The 18751-nt window shown below is 38.0% G+C and overlaps 1 protein-coding gene across 25 annotated transcripts in view; it reads right to left on the bottom strand.

Annotated features, from left to right (window-relative positions):
* The window catches only part of TPST1 (tyrosylprotein sulfotransferase 1), a 137891-nt gene that overhangs the window by 91037 nt on the left and 28103 nt on the right, over positions 1-18751 (bottom strand). For 14 of the 25 annotated variants that reach the window (XM_043499585.1, XM_043499583.1, XM_043499584.1 and 11 more), the window contains exon 2: positions 4798-5741. In XM_043499585.1, coding sequence (XP_043355520.1) covers positions 4798-5642 — 845 coding nt within the window. In that variant the 5' untranslated portion in view covers positions 5643-5741. Of the gene's footprint in view, positions 1-4797; positions 5742-6756; positions 6992-7811; positions 7832-18751 lie in introns of those variants that run through there. The other 11 variants (XM_043499578.1, XM_043499579.1, XM_043499577.1 and 8 more) reach the window with 6 other exon arrangements.

Genomic DNA, 18751 nt, shown 5'->3' on the forward strand with positions numbered 1-18751 from the left:
CTGCACTGACTAAAAAAAAGATAAAATGAGAGATAGTAGGTAATGTTAATATTGAATGAAATCAAACACTTGAGAAAGCAGTTATACTACAACAATTACAATGGAAGATATGCCAAGGGAAAAATCACAATTTATTGTACTCAGTATTTCAGTGTACAGGAAAAAAGCCCATAAAACTAAATACAATTGAAATGGCCAATAGAACTGTATTGATTTGTTTTACTTTATTTAAGTGAACAGGACACAGATTAACTTACCTACTTAACGTACTTATTATTATGTGTTTATTGTTCCAACTATCTTGAAATGGCACAACCAACAACATGAGTAAATGGGATCAAATATCACATCAGAGAAGATTGATAATTTAGTTTTGGGGAAAACATTGACCAATAAACTGTTTGGAGTTTGATATTGTAGACTGCTTGGTCAGGGATCCAGGGTTTTTAAATTGTATTTTATACATTAAAATAATTTAATATTTTATTTGGAACTGGTGATCTAGTAGAGGGAAGTTATCTGAAAAATTAGTTATTAGCTACAGGGAGCTGGGGGACTGGTCCCATCCTGCCATTGCCCGAAAGACTAGGTGGGGTTTATTACTTCAGGAGAAGTCACAGGTTGCAGTCTACTTTTGTGTTCTGGCAGCATTTTGACATCTGGACCCGCTCAACTACAAATATGTACACAATTCACAATCCCTTGTGGAGAGGTGTGAGACAGGAGAACACCAATGCAAATATTTGGAAGTTACACATTAAATGTTTGCATTAACTACACCCCTCTGAGCAAAATGCTCAATAAATGTTGGTACATAAGAACGGCCAAACTGGGTCAGACCGAAGGTCCATCTAGCCCAGTATGCTGTCTTTCAACAGCAGCCAATCCCAGGTCCCCCAGAGGGAATGAACAGAACAGGTAATCATCAAGTGATAAAGTAAAAATACTGCATAAGAAACAGGGTTAAGAGGTATAGTACTACTCCCAAAAACAAAACTAGCAATAAAAACCACACTGAAGCCCCCCCTCCTTTTTTTTTAAATAAATCAGTGCATGGGAGATAGAGAAGTCAGAACCCTTACATTAGTAAGAAGTAATCAATCCCTGCACTGCACACTGAAGTGATATTGCACATAAAGCTGGTTTGGATCCTCCCACATTTTTAGGAGTGTCCAATTTAAAAATTATTATTCCATCAGAAAATATGACTACCTTTATAGTAAAATTAACACTGTGGAGACTAACAGCCTTGAAGACACAAGTGTTCTAATGGTTTGTTAGTTTTTGTGACTCAGGCAAGTTACTGTTGACTCAAAGTCATTACAGTGTATCAGAACAAACAGAGGTGGGCCTGAAAAATCCAATTACTTCCCAAGGTTCCAACATAAGCAGGGACTCATTAGAAAGCGGTCTATTTTTTATTTCTAAATACTTATGAGGCACTTAGATAGCAATCTCATCTTTCCCAATCCTTGTTTCTGAACCAACTGTATATTATGTGAGGAGGACTTCCCAGTTCATTATCTTCCATTTTATGGACTATTGGTCTCCATCAGCCACTTAATCCTGAAGGCATCTGCAAAGAGTACTTATGCAATCCACATGCCAGTGACTCAAACCATTAGTTCAATGGTAGTGTAAGTTTACCATTGCATTTTTTATGGCCTGTTCCCCAAAACATCCCATTGCCACTTCCCATATCTAGCTTATTCCTCAGACCAATGGGGCTTTTGCATACTTATATACCTATCTTTCCAATCAACGTGATAACCCTTTTTAATAAATAAAAGGGTTCATGTCAAAATATCTCTGCTCTTACATTTTAAAAAAGTGTTATCCAACCTTTTAGACCGTAAGCAATTTGGACCACCAGCTGTCATTGATTATGTCTGTACAGCACTTAGCACAATAAAGACCACAAACAAACTGGACCTTAGACACTACCACAATATAAAATGTTCATTAATGATGACAATCAAACGTATGGACAGTTGCACAGAAGAGTGAGTTTCTTTGCATTAAATCTTCCCTTGCCACAAAGGCAACCATTTCCAATGCAGCAGCATCAGTAGCCTGATATTTTACTGGGGATGCCAGAAATCAATATAAAGTCTTTAAAACCCACTCTGTACTAAATACTGGCTTATGGATTTAACAAGTAGCCATTCATAGCTGATTTCCAATTTTTAATATAAAATCACTTGGCTTTAGGTTTTTGAAGGATTCATCAGTGTAAATGAGAGGATTTTGCCTGTTGGGTTACCCGACTGTTTAGGTCTAGCATTTATCCTCTCCACTGTTCAATTAATATTACTAGTTTATTTGAATCAACTGAAAAAAGTAGTGACCCTACTCACTGTGAGAGGAGCTTCCTTCTTTCTTTCTTCTACTGCAAGAGTACTTGAGCACAGACAGGCAGTTACACACTGTGTCCAAGAAATTTAACTGGTCACATCCCACAGCTAGGACATCATTTTTTAATTAATATAAAAAGTAACCGAGTCCCTCTAGCAGTCCAACAGAGATGACATAATACGGTAAATGCTTTGCAATATCAGGAAAGCAAGAAAGACATGATTCACGTATTGAAAGAACTGTGTTTAGGAAGAGGAGGGGAGGGGGAAAGAAAAAAGAAAGACTTTTCTGTATTATGAATAATGAGTTTCCACTTCTCTCAAATTCCAGCTACACATATGGGTAGACACATCAAAAGAGCTGGTCAGTGAAGAGTAAGTTAGACATCATAGGAAAGACTAAATCATTTAAACTCCCTGAAGAATATCAAAACCCGGATACTTCACCCAGCTCTACTCAGGAAGTCAAATGCACAGTGTGCATGAAAGACAATTAGTAAAAGATTGGTCTACAACAGGTTTCTTATATTCAAAATACTAATCCTCTCGGAAGGCTGTGCTAAAAGAAAAAGCATGCCAATTCTGGGTCCTACTTCACTGGAACAACAGCTCCTCAAATTTCCTGAAAGATTATATTCTTGGCAGATATATCTTCAGGACTCTTCTTGTATTGACAATATACTAACCAGTACCTGAACCAACACTACTGAGAAAAACTAATAATGCCATGCCAAATAGAGCAGGTCAGTTTTCCCTTTGGGTTTGTCTACATGAGAGGCTTTTAACCTCAAGTTAATTGACAGATTACTAATTTATGAGAGGTATCCATTCTGTCTGTAGAGGCTAGCGCAGACACTCCACACACATTTGTGGAGTTTCCACATTAGATTGTGGTAGCAAACTCAAGCTGATTTAAAATCCATAAATCTGAGGTTAAAAAACCCCCTCTAATGTAGACAAACCCTTTGAGACACTCTACATTAGGACTCAGCTTCCTGAGGAATTACTAAACCATTTAAGATTGAACCCTAGATATAACTAATCTCTTAAAAAATGTATATACTGTCAATAAGATAGGCATTATCTTTAATCCTATGAAAAAATGGATTTCATATCCAAGTAATCATAATTCATCATCAGCTTTTATCCAAATATTTAAAATCAAGAAAGTGAAATATAAACTGATACATAATCTTCCCAAACTGCAGATAGCCTTAACAAAAACTCTGAGATGTGAACTGCTTCAGTCAGCCGAGGAGATGAATTCTGAAATCTAAATAATTTAGCTGTAACCCATTGTTAACTATTTCCTTGCTGTTCATTTCACAGCCTGTCCACATAATTCTTAACTGAGTTTGTAACCAGTTAATGCTTTCTTTGCTCTATACATGGTTTGTGTTCACATTAACTATGATAAATACTCTATTAGCAAATGTGGCATCTTGTAGTGTGTTTTGCCACTGCCAGAGGCCTAGACTGTCACAATAGCTTCTTGTGAACAGTTCAGCACATTTTATAGTGGAGATGGGACCCCCATAACTGTACCTAAGTAATCCAACGTAGCCAATCCTACTTACTGCACAGGGAGCTGGAAGGAAGATATTCCAGAGCATAGTGACCTACGTCCACTCAGTGCGCATTGTCCAGGTACCCTATATTTCTTGCTGAGGTATAGCATAACAGGGTAGCTGCCTACATTTTCCCAGAATGCATTAATACAAACATGGTTAGGCAATATGGAAGGTGCAAATATACAGTTAGCTACAGCTATGACACAATGATGCTGCTGTGCAAACTACTCTGTGTTTGTTTTAGCAAGTCAAGTCACCAACTGGTTAGAAAAACCATGATTGTACTGGTAGTGGTGATGGGACCTTTAGAAGAAACATCCAGCACGCTCATCTCACAATCCCAAATGACTTCCTACACCTTATTGGGGGTCAAAAGCCCGAACTACCCCTTACCCAGAGCAAAAACCTACAACTTTCCTTGATATCTTCTACAAGATAAGTATGCATTTTCAATATAAAAATCTGCAGCACCCAAAGCGTGAGGACAATGAAAAAAAACTGAATTTAATGTTAAAATTAAAAGACTGAAAAAAAAAGGGCTATTGTACGGGTTATTTCATTTCCTACGTAATCCAGTAAAACCCTTCAATCCAAATGAAGCTGCTGTAAAATTTCATGTCAGCTACTCTGGTGACACAGAGCTTTGTTGCAGAATTTAGGTCCAACTTGCTGCAGTGTATTCTGGTCTCTATCTACAGGAACATTAAAACGGCCATAGTGAAAAGTGATTAAAGAAAATACACTACTGCTGAGACTTGTCAGCACTTGTAATTCTACAATAACCTGTAATTATACTTGGCATCAAAATGCAAGCCATGTCTAAACAGTGAAGTTTAGATCAATACAAGACACCAAGAAACACTTGTACTCACTTTGAAAGAGAGACACCACCTGCTTTCCCAATCATTTCCTCATGGTGTAGCACTGCTTGGTTCCATGGAATGTGGAGAAACTTTAATAGAGTTCTCATCCACCTTTCAGGATGTAATACAAGTTGTTCATAGTGTACCAGCATGCATCTTTCAAAACCAACCTCCATACACTGGTTATACATAGTCTCTATAGCACGATTCCACTTGGTCAAACAGTCCCTGTAGCTGTTAAGGTCAAACCCTGCTATGGTGACTTTTCTAGATATCATGGAATGTACTGATGCACGACCATCCCGTACCATTAGAAGAAATTTGGCATTGGGGAAAATTCTGGCAAGATAAGTTAAGGACTTCAGAGCAAAAGGATCTTTATTACACAAATAGGGAGCAGGTTCCCCGTGTTTAACAATGATTTCCAATAAAAAGGCTTGCATGGCTGAGTCCAGAACTTCATCTGTCACCCCAGCTTCATCCAATCTGATTTTCTCTTTACTTGATCTGGCCCACATCTGCTTAACTGCCAGAATTCGAGGGATTACCCTAGTTTCTTCTCCACAGCGGATATCGGGGTGAGCATCTAGCATGGCACGCATTAGTGTAGTGCCACTTCGAGGCACCCCTCCAATAAATATTAAAGGCATGTCTTTATTGTAAGCAAAGGTTTTATTTGCTTTTAAGTTAAAGACAGTTCTTATTGTGGTTCTCCCACTTTCCATCCTCACTGGCTGGCTGCGTTCTTCTATTCTGTGGTGACATTCCATAGCATGTTGCCCCAAATAAAACACTGTCACTGAGCTGATCACCAGACATGCCAATAACAAGTTTTGTTTGAGTTTTCCAACCATTTTGATAAAAGAGTCACTTTAAATAAACCACTCTTTTGCTCCGGATTATCTTCAGATTTTCACGCCATGAAGATTATAGTCCAAGATGATCAAGATCTGGTGGAAATAAAAGAAAAAATTACAACTGCACTAAGAACTATTACAGATTAACATACATCTATCACAATGCCAGATATTTCAGTTGGAGATAAATTACAAGTTCCATGGTGTGATGTTAATGACACTGAACATAGTACATATATACAAATTCTTGAAACAGAATATGTATTCCATGTTATACCATGTACTTCCATTATATCAGTGAGACCCCATCATCTCCTCCAGTGGATGTATTCCATGAGGACTGGTTCAATTCTTTTGTTTCTCTGTGATAGTGCCAAAGCTGTGTGTTGTCTACAGCCAGCCAGATGACTGTATTATTACTGTTTAGTAAGATAAACAGTCAGCTCCATTATCAAGAAAATATTCAGAATAAATTGAACCACTGGATATCTACTACTAAAAGGTATGGTCAAGCAAAGATGTCACTTATGCAAGTGTCTGCAAACTGAAAGGAAAAATATTCAAAATATGTATTTCATTATTATTTGCGGAAGTTTAACAGTGCGCTTAGTACTTCACAAAAGGGAAAAAAAGAGCAACCGAGAGCTCCTTCAGGCAAGAACTGTCTAGATAAAAAACAAATAATAAATCAATAGATACAATTTCACATTTGTGGAAAGCAGGATATAATTTAAATCAAATCTGAATAGAAATGTAAGTTGGCTGTGTAGCCTAACCCAAGTTGGGTAAATACAATTGTAACTTGAGGATTAACAGGTTCTTGTCCAAAGATCAGGCCCCATAAGATTATTGTAAAGTTATCATATAATTTGGGAACCCCGACGTGCACAGGTGCAACACTCACACTATAGGAACTCTTTATATATATATATATATATATATATATATATATATATATATATATATAGATAGATAGATATATAGATATATATATAGATATATAGATATAGATATAGATTTATTAATAATTTAGCAAAGATTATACACACACTTAAACTCAACAAAGCAGACAGAGATAATACAGAAAGCACATTTGGATGTCCATACTTACACCCTTATCTTTCATACTTAACCATTATCTTTCTCATCACCGTCATCGTCCTCATCTTCCCTGGTGGCCATCATTCTGGCCCCTCCCAAGATCTATATCTTTCCAACCTCCCTGCTGCCCCTGGATGTTACTTTTATAGTAGGTTACGCTGACACTGCCATGACCAATGCATATTCAATAAAGGTCCTTATTTGTATTTCCTCCCCTTAAGGTGTCTGTTTTCTATAGGTTAGTATATATATGATGTTACCCTATTAGCGTACACGTCAATTTGCTGTCATGGCAGCTTTGTGGTCAGAGGTCCTGTCCAGAACTTTCTGGATGTTGGTGTCAGCTATGTTCTGTGCTGGGGTCACTTGTGTTCTGTGGGTGGCTGATGTCACTATTCTGGACAAAATTCCCCTTCTGGCATGCCACCTTCAGTTCCCTATAACTTATGAGTTACTTAAGTTTATCTATGCCAAAGGTTATAGGCCTCAAGCCTCACACTATCTACTAAAGCCAAATCTTACAGGATAAAAGCCTGTAGGTTCCTTGCATTACTACTAAATATAATAAAGCAGGATAAAGCAATAAATACAATCCAGGTAAGCTGGCCCACTGGGCTATAGATGTTGGAAACTGCTGCAAAATTTGGAATATTAGAATCATTTTAGCTTGATGGATAAATGGCAGATAATGTGGTCTCAGGAACATGATAAACGTCACGTCTCATTTCCAGATACATAAATACATTCTGCCTTCTATCATATCTGTGAAACCCCATTGCCTCCAGTGGATTTGCACAGATATAAATCAGAGGCAACATCTTTATTACTCATAAAGATGCAACTTTCAGATTCCATGTTGAGTTTAGAGGGCTGACAGGAAAGAATTTTCTAATACTTGCAAAATTTTAAAGTTCAATATGGAGCCACTGATATAAGCATGGAATCCTATAGAGCTTTTTAAAAATCTTCCTACATATCCCAATGCAGGGGACAGAGAAAGAAGAGTGCTGCATCGACAATATTTATGACCATATGAGATACGACTCACTCACTCAGACATCTTACCCAGTACAGATAGGAGTGAAGTCTTTCCACGTATCTCTGGAGTATTGCATACACGTTGAAAGGAGAATGAAATAAATTCTGCTCTCAGATACATTGGTGCAATATCACTGAAGTCAGTGGAGATACACCTGTACAACATTGTACAATTGAGTCCATTATATTCTTTAAGCCTAATAAGAGAGACTTGTTAAAATGCAACTACAGTTTGTATTTGGCTAGTGATTTTAGGAAACAGGGGCTGTTTCCTTGGAAACAGAAAAGATGAGGTTAAGCGGCTCTGAGGTACAGTAGAACCTCAGAATTATGAACACCAGAGATACGAACTGACCGGTCAACCACAGACCTCATTTGGAACCGGAAGTATGCAATCAGGCAGCAACAGAGACAAAAAAGGCAATTACAATACTGTGTTAAATGTAAACTACTAAAAAAAAAATTTAAGGGAAAGTTTAAAAAAAGAATTGATAAGGTAAGGAAACTGTTTCTGTGCTTGTTAAATTTAAATTAAGATGGTTAAAAGCAGCATTTTTCTTCTGCATAGTAAACACAGTTGCCAACTTTCATGCAGTAAACAGGCACCCCGACTTTCACAATAAGACAAAAAACAAGCTAATCCCATTTCAAAACAAGCCCAAAACAAGCCAATCTCTAAGAACCCCAACACTATGTAACTAGATTCCCCCGGCGTGCAGTCTGGGACTGTGGTGGGCCCACTGTGCATCCCTGACTTTCTCCCACCCTTGCCCCTGCTTGCCCCTCCTTGCCAGGAGCAGATCGAAAAAAGAGGCAACAAGCTACAAGCCAAACAAACAATCAACAAGTTACAAGCCAAAAACTAGCCAACAAGCAACTCACAAGCCAATTAAGCCAAAAACAAGCCCAATTTCTGCATTTTATTCATGGGTTTGGCATGTCTGATAGTAAAGTTTCAAAGCTGTATTAAGTCAATGTTCAGTTGTAAACTTCTGAAAGAACCACCATAACATTTTGTTCAGAATTATAGACATTTCAGAGTTACGAACCACCTCCATTCCCAAGGAGTTTGTAACTCTGAGGTTCTACTGTATGTAAGGCAACAAAGAGGGGATCTGGGATCAAGACACAGGATGAGGGTCTACATTGGACTCAAGCTTGAGTGCTGCCAGGGCATCAACACCAGTTGTTGTTATCAGCCAAAAATTTAACACATACCTCAAGTTAATGAAAACCCTCTTCAATGGAAATAATGTGAAAATTTCATTTACTCTTTTTGAGAAGAGTAAAATTTGTGTGTGGAATGAAGCAAGTTATGTTTCAGTAAATCAAATAAAAACCCTGATTCTGCAAACCCTCCAAGATGAGAGTTCAGACATAAATGGGAGCTTCACGCATAGAAGACTTGCAGGAATGGGCTCAGAACACGATTCTGTTATCAGCAAAGTAATTTGAATGTAATCAGTCAGATCAATGACAGAAACTACTGCATTATATTTGTTTAACAGACCAAGCTAAATAAAATTGTTAAGGTAAAATGATCAGCAGAAAACTGACATCGGGTAAAAATAAATTAAATTTTATACTTCAGTAAGGAGCTTGAATCAAATCAATTTAGTAGTAGCCATAAGGTATTTTTAGCATACAATCTGAATGTAAAGTGCATGCTCCCAATTAAAAAGAGCATAAATTTAATATCATCATTTAAAGAAAGTGGCAACCAATGATCATTAATGGCACTAATTGACTGTCAACAATTTTGTCAACTTTATACAACTCCACATGTTGCAAATGCCTTAATAAAAACATGTGTTTAAATAATGCAATTAAAAAAAATTCTAGAGCTTTCAGGAAAACTGCTTTGGAGGGGGGAAAAAAAGAGGAAGAACTTTCATAAAGCAGTCAAAACAAAATACACCCACAAAAATATTTCTATTTCTTTTTAGGTTTGGAATGTGGAACGTCAACTATTTTTATTTTGTTGTTTGTGCTCTATTTCCATAAACTTTAAAATAAGTATTCTTTTGCTTATGAGAATATGAAATGGACCTCTCAACTGAAGAAGTTATTGACGGGTGACTCGGACAGCGCAAATGAATTCTGACCTCAGGAAAGAAAGTGCCAGGAGCAAAGAACAACTTTAGTGCCAAGGCTCAGGCACCAATGAAGAAGCAACTTTTAACTAATTCCCTATCTATGAGGCAGAGAGAGAACCGGAACCATCTCAAGCGGTAGATGTAAACACACATCTATTTACAAATGTCTGCCAGTTGTTTGTACCAAAAAAAAAAAAAAACAAACAAAAAAAAAAACAAAAAAACAAAAAAACAAAACCCACCATGAGTATAGTAATTTTAAAAAAATATATTGTTTATTTTAACAAAAGATTATGGAAATAATATATCCAGTAAACTAAAGTACTTTTAAATATAAAGAAAATATGTAGCCATTTTACATTTCCAACTGTGCTAGTGAGTCAGATTTATTTGTTAAATAATCACAAAATACAAGTTTTGACTTAATTGATTGCAATACTGTTGACTGAAAGCTCTTTGGGGCCAGGGTTTATCTTTTACTTTGTGTTAGCACCTTGCCAGAGTGGGGCTTCAGTTTTGATTGGGGCCTCCAGGCACTAAAAAAAAGGAAACATAGCAGCAACAAGTAAACAAGGACTCAAATTCTACTTCAAGGGGAACTTTGGGTGTGCAAATGTGGTGAGATTTGGCCCTTGAGTAAATAATTTTTCACGTTTTAAATGGGAGAATTCCACCCACCCCAATTCCAATATTCAGATTTTTTTCTTCTTTGCACATCCACAACTTCTAGAATAAGACATTTCCCCCTCCTCTATTTAAAATGTTCTTCACTAGACAGGCTTTAAATCTGGCCTTTACTCCTCTACCATCTTCAAAGCTTTGAATTCTGTCTTGATGTACAGAGAAATTATATATTTATATTCTCACTGGTGTTAAACTTATCAATTGGCCATGCTGCAAGTTGAAAAACTACTTATAGAAGTAGGAATGTATTAAACTTCAGCTGAGGTTCAGCTAAAATATTAAACAGCTATTTAAACAAGGGAGGGGGAGAATGTATAGTAAATCCTGATGTAAGATTTACCATTCAATATGAAAAGCTAAAACCTTGCACCTTGTATAATGTTTTAACATTTAAACTATGTAATAAAGCTTTCCCAAAATAGAAAGTGAAGCTGATCCATGGGTGGAAATAAGATATATCAGACAATGTTCAGATTCTCTACGAACAGCACCTGCAAGTTCTTTCCTTTTTTTAGCCCATCTTGAGCTTCATGTACATAGGTCTGTGCACATACATGCTATTAATGCGTAAAAAGAGAGGAGGGCCCTTTGTTGCCAAAAATCCATCACCTAAGGTTAGCAATCTGAATACATGGCTGCTTTTCATTAAATCTTCAGGCAAGCACCCATATGACAAACAAGAGAAAGCCAATTAGCACAGCAGCAGCAAGAGCACCGACAGATCTCCCCAGGCTCTAAAGACAGCATGAAAGCCCTTATTTGTGGAAAGAAAAGGAGTACTTGTGTGTTAACTTATTTGTGGAGTTTTCTTTTTTTTTTTTTTTTTTTTTTTTTTAAAGTCATTTCACTTTTGTCAAGGTACAGAAATGAATGCTGTCAAAACAGATTAAACTAACGCACTACAGCGCAATCCCTCTTCTGGTTCAGAAACATGCTATGTATTGAAGTATTTTATACAGTCCAGTTTTTAAACACCCTCTTAAAGGCATCATTTCCTTCCGTAACAATTTCACCAAATGGAGATGGATAAACAATGATATTTTCCCTGTTACAAATTAGCTCTCTTTTTTACTTTCTTGTTTGAGTACCAGTTTTACTTTACTTTACTTCCCAGGCTGGATTTGCAGTACCAGTACATAAGCAACAGTGGTTTGGCTAGATACTTGTTTCCCCCTCAATTGCTCTAATAAATTTTCTAGAGTCATACTATGACTCAACTCTTCAAAGCCAATTAGATGTGTAAAATACTCAGAATTCTTTTTAAAGATATATACTCCAGAACACATTCTCCTCCAGATTATAATTTTAAGGAAAGTCAAATTTTAAACCTAAACAGAGTGTAAATAACACTTTACACTGATATAATGTCTGTCAACTAAGGATCTTAAAATGCTTTAGCTTTAAAGTCTTGCGGTATCTCTGAAGCAAGAATTGTTATTTCAATTTTAAAGAAGGAAAAATGGTGCAGAGAGGTTAGATGATTTGCCCAACATCACAAAGTGTGTCTATTTATACATATTAGATACTGGTTAGTTTTGAATAAAGTTATGCCTTCAATTGAGCCTCTAAGGGTGTCAGATATACAAAAAGATCTATAGTTAAATATCATGTGTCTTTCAAAGTATATTTGTAACAAAAAACAAAAACAATTAACTGACTTAAAACAAGCCAGTGTGGGCCTGTTCAGATCCCTGATGGCTTCAGTTCCAACCGCTCCTCCCCTCTCTATGTTATATCTAATAATAGTCTAAACATTGCTAAATTCAAAAATATATTTTAAGTCAAATATTACCCAGTAAATACCACTGGTTTTTAGAACATGTACAATATATTCTTATGTACTGAAGTTTGTATGTATATATGCGCACACACATGTATATACACATATATAGAGAGCCTCATTACATGTACATTTACAATTGATTTGGTAAATCAAATATAAATTAGCAGAAAATCTAAATATGAAAAATATAATGTAAAATATTTCATATTCAAAGTATGCCAAATGCCCTGCACAAACTGAATAACGACTGCTATTTAAGGTTTAGGTTATAGTCTAATTTACATGTCAGGAGTACTGATTGTCCTAAGGGACTTCTGGTTACCATAATACGAACCATCGGAGGTATTAGTTTACTGTAGGTGTTTTCAATTGGAATATTTTTAGAAAACCCACATATACATCAAGCCTACTGCAGAATATATTCCACAATTTTTGCTGAAACTTGTGGATCCTATTTTAACTCTCTCCCCTGTAATCCTAGCCATACTTTGTACTTTTGGCCAGAAGTACAAGTAAATGAATTTATTCACAGAGAGCACCAGAGCCAGGAATCCACAAGGGGATGCTAACAAAGCAAAGTGAGTGATTAACTCTCTCACATTGCACATACTGAATATATCTACAAATATGAAGTCAGTTAAATTCTATGCAGTCATGAATTCAGTCACAGTAAGTGGAGTTACTCCAGCAAAGACCAGTACATGCCAAGTTAATGTTAGTAGGATAACAATGTTTCACTTCCCATTGTACTGCATTAGAACAATTAAAAAAATAATAATGTCCTTGTTTAAGAGAAGTGGAGCTGCCGGTGCTCACTATAGCATTTAAGCAGTACAGTGCATTTTAAAGTTCAAACCTTAGTTAGGAGAAAGGAGCAAGTGAGCGTCACATTTAATCCTTTGCTGCAGCTACTGTTTGGCCAGAGACAACTTTCTACAAAGGTGAATTAACAGGGGAACAGTATTGCTACTGCCCTTCTAAAGGTGTCGTCAAATATTCTGGAACAGTTCGCTTGTCCTCCACTTCCTTCTTTTGAACCTCTGGATCAAATTCTGATAACTGGGCCTCTTCCCAAAAAGACGAAGTGTAATTGTACTCATGGGTACCAGGTTTATATAATTTTTGGTGGTGCCCAGAACGGAGCCATCCCATCCATACCATGGACTGTGGCAACCGCTCTGGGCCCTGCGCTTCAAGGGGACGCGGGGTCCAGGGCAGCCTGGGGGTTAGAGGGGGCCTGGCGCTGGCAGAAGCGAGTGACCCGGCCCCAGATCGCCCCTATTCTGCCCCATTCCACCCCTTCCCCCAAGCCTCCTCCCCTATCAACACCAGGAGCTGGTGGGGTGGAGTGGACTGTGGCCGGGTCGCTTGCTGCTGCTGGCGCCAGGCCCCCCGCTAGTGCCCCCAGGCCGCCCTGAAACCTGAGTCCCCCTGAAGCATGGGTAAGCCCAAACATTGGTGGAGCCGGGCCCACTTTCCTAAGTATTGGTGGAACACGGGAACAATGGGCCCATATAACTTGCCACCTATGACTGTTTAGATTTCTATGGGTTTTATCTTGCTTTTACTGAATGGTGTGCCTCAGTTTTTTGGCAAAGTGCTTCTGAAGAGAATTGTTGGGAGGAAGGTTTGCCATATAGCATCTGGCTTTGTTTTATCAGGCCACCAAGCCTTTGGTCATTTTCCCTGGAGCCTGTTCATTCCCTTGATATGATTTAGATAAAGGGGACTGAGGCAGGAGAACAACGACTCATTTCTCCCTCAGCAGGTATAGACAATTCGAGATAGCTTTGCCTTGTTCTGGACAGTTCTTTGGTTTATGTCTCCACCCATTAGATTTCCACTCCAACTGCAAAGGAAAAATAGGGCTCTCCAACTTCTTTGAGGATTTACTTTTGTCTTAGAAAACCTTCTATCCCACACACCCTAAAGTTTTGCTTCCCTTCTTAGAAAGAGGTCTTCCCCCTGCTCCTTAGTCTCCTGGCCTGTGTCTCTGAGGAATAACAGGACTTGCTCTTGTCCACAAATCTACATCCCGAAAGGTTACAAATCTCAGTCCTGCAAGGTCTGAGGTCAAGGAGCAGTCCAGTGACCATTCTGGTGAAGTTAACCTCTTCTACCCAGAGATGCTAGGCTAAACCTTCCAACAGAAGCTGTAAAAGGAAACCCATTTTAGAGTGGCATCATAAAGGAGCTAAATAATCTCCTGGTAAAAATACAGCAGGAAGGGGTGGATTGAAAGGATGAGGTGGGCCAAGTGCCCCAATTATTTGGTCATTCAGGTCCAAGCTGCTTTCCTACCCTTTCCTCCATGGCCTGGAGCTAAGAAAAGAGACGGTTGGATAGCAATGGCTGATGATATATGCATGGGCAGTTGTGCATTCTTTCCATCCAACTTAACAGCAACTTACTTCTGCCAGACCTCCTGGGAGGCAGGAGAGGAAATGAGACAGGAATCCCCAGAAGCCTCTGCTTTGCTGACACTTAATTCTTTGAACCAGCCTGTTTCCCTGCTCAACAGAGGGAGGCTTAAGTAATCCCTGGCTGGAATAGCCCTTGCTTATTTTGCGCAAAGAGCCGAAGCCTATCCAGTCAAACCTGCCTCTAGCTGAGGTAACACACACAAGAACTGGCAAGCTCCTTAGCCGCTTGGATCATACCCTTTCTTCCAGTCCCACCCAAGTCCAGTTTTGTCCTTTAAACTGCAAGCAAAAAACCTGTTGTAAAGGGTTCTTAAACCTTCCTGTGCAGAACAAAGGTTCTACCCCACCACCAAATACTCTGTGGGCAGTAGGAAATCAGGCATTACAGAAGTCACTAGACTAGTGGTTCACAAACTGGGGTTCATGAAATGAATCAGGGGGTTCTCAGAAAAAAAATTCTGTAACGGCTTACAGAACCGTCCCTAGGAACCCTGGGCGTGGAGGACGGCAGTCCAACCCCCGTGACCATGACTCCCTGGCAGAACAAGTTTAAGCTTTGTTGTAATCATGTGTTGCTTGCCTGGACAGCTCAAGACCTGAACGCTTGTGGGAGGCTGTCATAAATATAAAGGGAAGGTAAATACCTTTAAAATCCCTCCTGGCCAGAGGAAAAACCCTTTCACCTGTAAAGGGTTAAGAAGCTAGGATAAGCTCACTGGCACCTGACCAAAATGACCAACGAGGAGACAAGATACTTTCAAAAGCTGGAGGGGGGGGGAGAAACAAAGGCTCACTCTGTCTGGGTGATGCTTTTGCCGGGGACAGAACAGGAATGGAGTCTTAGAACTTAGTAAGTAATCTAGCTAGCTATGCGTTAGATTCTGTTTTCTTTAAATGACTGAGAAAATAAGCTGTGCTGAATGGAATGTAGATTCCTGTTTTTGTGTCTTTTTGTAACTTAAGGTTTTGCCTAGAGGAAATCTCTATGTTTTGAATCTAATTACCCTGTAAGGTATTTACCATCCTGATTTTACAGAGGTGATTCTTCCCTTTTTTACCAGCTTAGGTTAAAACTTCCCCAAGGTACAAACTATTTTCCTTTTTCCCTTGGACTTTATTGCTGCCACCACCAAAAGTCTAACAGATATATAACTGGGAAAGAGCCCGCTTGGAAACGTCTTTCCCCCCAAAATCCTCCCCAAACCCTACACCCCCTTTCCTGGTAAAAAAAATCCTCACCAATTTGCATAGGTGAACACAGACCCAAACCCTTGGATCTTAAGAACAATGAAAAAGCAATCAGGTTCTTAAAAGAAGAATTTTAATAGAAGAAAAAGTACCTTGGGGAAGTTTTAACCTAAGCTGGTAAAAATAAGCTTAGGAGGTTTTCATGCAGGTCCCCACATCTGTACCCTAGAGTTCAGAGTGGGGAAGGAACCTTGACAGAGGCACTCTTTATTTGAGTTAGCTTCTTAAATACCTTCATGCTGTTTCACGTCTGGTACTCCTTGATGAAACATGTAGGAGGCTTAATCGAAGTGATATGAACTACAAAAGTGAAATCTTGGAAGAGTGTTGCTATTTTCATAATGTAATGATAAATAATAATAAACAGTGTGTAATAAGCATGTCATAAAAAATTTTTTCCAAGATTACTGCTTTTATCATTTATGCTCAAGTAAGGGAGAAAATCCCTGGAAATATTCATTTTTAGGAGGGGGTTTGTGAGATCTGGTATTTTTGTGAAAGGGGTTCGCGGATTGTTAAAGTTCGGGAACTACTGCACTAGACTAATCAATAGGCAAAAAAAAATTACTATCAAGTTCTTACAGGATGTAACAAAAATGTTACCAGGTGAACCAAAATGTAGATTGTATTGAGCTAGGACATCTACAAAGAGTTTAATTACAAGCATTAGCCAATTTAACATGAAGTAAAATACTGGACTGGGACACGTTTTCTTCTGCCCACCACGCTTCACCCTTCCCCAGAACTCATTACCACATCTCCAGAGGGAACACATTCATCCAAATTACACTTTGTTTAAACTCAGCCATTTCATTTCTGGAACTTGGCTATTTTTGTACCTTTGTACAGCCAGCCTTTTGCTTCCCTACTTTGCCTCAGATCATTACTATTGGCTCAGTATTTTCTATAAGGAATCACCCCAACAGTAAGACCATTAGGACAACAAGAAATACTGAAGATCCCTAAGAAATCCCTTTGAAACAAAAATATGTTTGTAATATTGTTTTTAAAAGGTACCTACAGGTATCAGTGGAAGTGATCTAGATCAGTGGCTCTCAACCTTTCCAGACTACTGTACTTCTTTCAGAAGTCTGATTCGTCTTGTGTAACCCAAGCTTCACCTTACTTAAAAACTACCTACTTACAGATAAAACAGACACAAAATACAAGCGTCACAGCACACTATTACTGAAAAATGCTGACTTTCTCATTTGTACCATATAATTATAAAATAAATCAACTGAAATATAAATACTGTACATACATTTCATACAAGTTGTCTGTAAGAAATTTTAGTTTGTATTGACTTTGCTAGTGCTTTTAATGTAGCCTGTTGTAAAACTAGGCAAATATCTAGATGAGTTGATGTACCCCTGGAAGACTTTTGCGTACCCCTGATTGAGAACCAGTGATCTAGATTAAACCCATTTAAACAGTTATGAAATGCTAGGAACAATCACATACCAGTATGAGTTTATAGCAACCTTTCCAAAATGCACACTTAAAGAAAGGGCTTAAATGAATTCCACAGATCCTCTAATTAAATCAGCTGACCTGCCTTTAATTTTTCATGTATGTTCACCACAAAGAAGACTGTATAGGCAAGTTAACTGAAACAAAATGTTATAGCACTATAGCATGAGAAACATAACTCAAGTATTTACTGTATACCACTTAAAACAGCTGCACAAATTGCTCCTTTCAAGAAAGGCTCATTTAACAGACCATTCCAATGGGGGTCATTATAAACCACCCTTCCCCTTCACTCTGAAAAAAGAAATAATACTTCAGTAGCATTATACATGTACAAAGCACTATACAAACATTAATTCTCATGACATAATTGCAGTGCCGGTAAATGTGTATTATCCCAATTTTACAGATTGAGTAACAGAAGCAGAGAAATTAAGTAATTTGCCCAAGGTCACAAATCAATAGCAGAATCAGAATTAGAAATACGGAGATCCCAAGTTCTAATACTATGCTCAGTCTTCCAGACCATACAGTCTCTCCAAGCTCTATGATTGTTTCCATCATATTGTCATCTCTCCTTTTTCATTTTCTTTCCCCATTTACATGACACTGGCATTTTGTTTACATAAAGGACTAGTACATAGCAATCACTTTAATCCAGTTTCCTATCTAATTTACATACACACACACACACTCCCCCAAAAGTGATGGTCTCTCTCCATCACTTTCTTATGTATTGTTCTAATCTCCTACTTCTTTTACAATATACATAAGAGAGATCCAAGTACCACATCTATACTCAAGACAAACTTTTCTTAAAATTGTTGAAGTGGTGAGAAAATTGACCACAACTAGGAAAACCTGAATTAAGTTTTTCCACTGCCAATTTATATCACCGCTGAATTTGAGATTTCCATATTGTGAAAGACACACACATACATTTAATGGAATGTGGCTATTTCCATGTAACTTGCCCCATAACAATCAGATATTGGAGGGACTGTGAAAGGTGCATGTATCACATATGCTACAGATACATAAAAAGTCAATTGGTGAGTTAAGGACAAAGTGAGACCTTTTCCTTTTTTTTTTTTTTTTTTGCTTCAGTTTGTAACATGAAATCTCTCTCCACCACAATTTCTACAATCTGTCATGGTAACAAACCTTTCCTTCTAGTAACTCTGTGATAACCATCATTACCTATGGTTATTTGTTCCCAGATATCAAGAGTGAAGAACTAACCCAAATGATTTCTCCATT

Source organism: Dermochelys coriacea, chromosome 17 (assembly GCF_009764565.3).
Source record: "Dermochelys coriacea isolate rDerCor1 chromosome 17, rDerCor1.pri.v4, whole genome shotgun sequence".
Classification (NCBI taxonomy): domain Eukaryota; kingdom Metazoa; phylum Chordata; order Testudines; family Dermochelyidae; genus Dermochelys; species Dermochelys coriacea.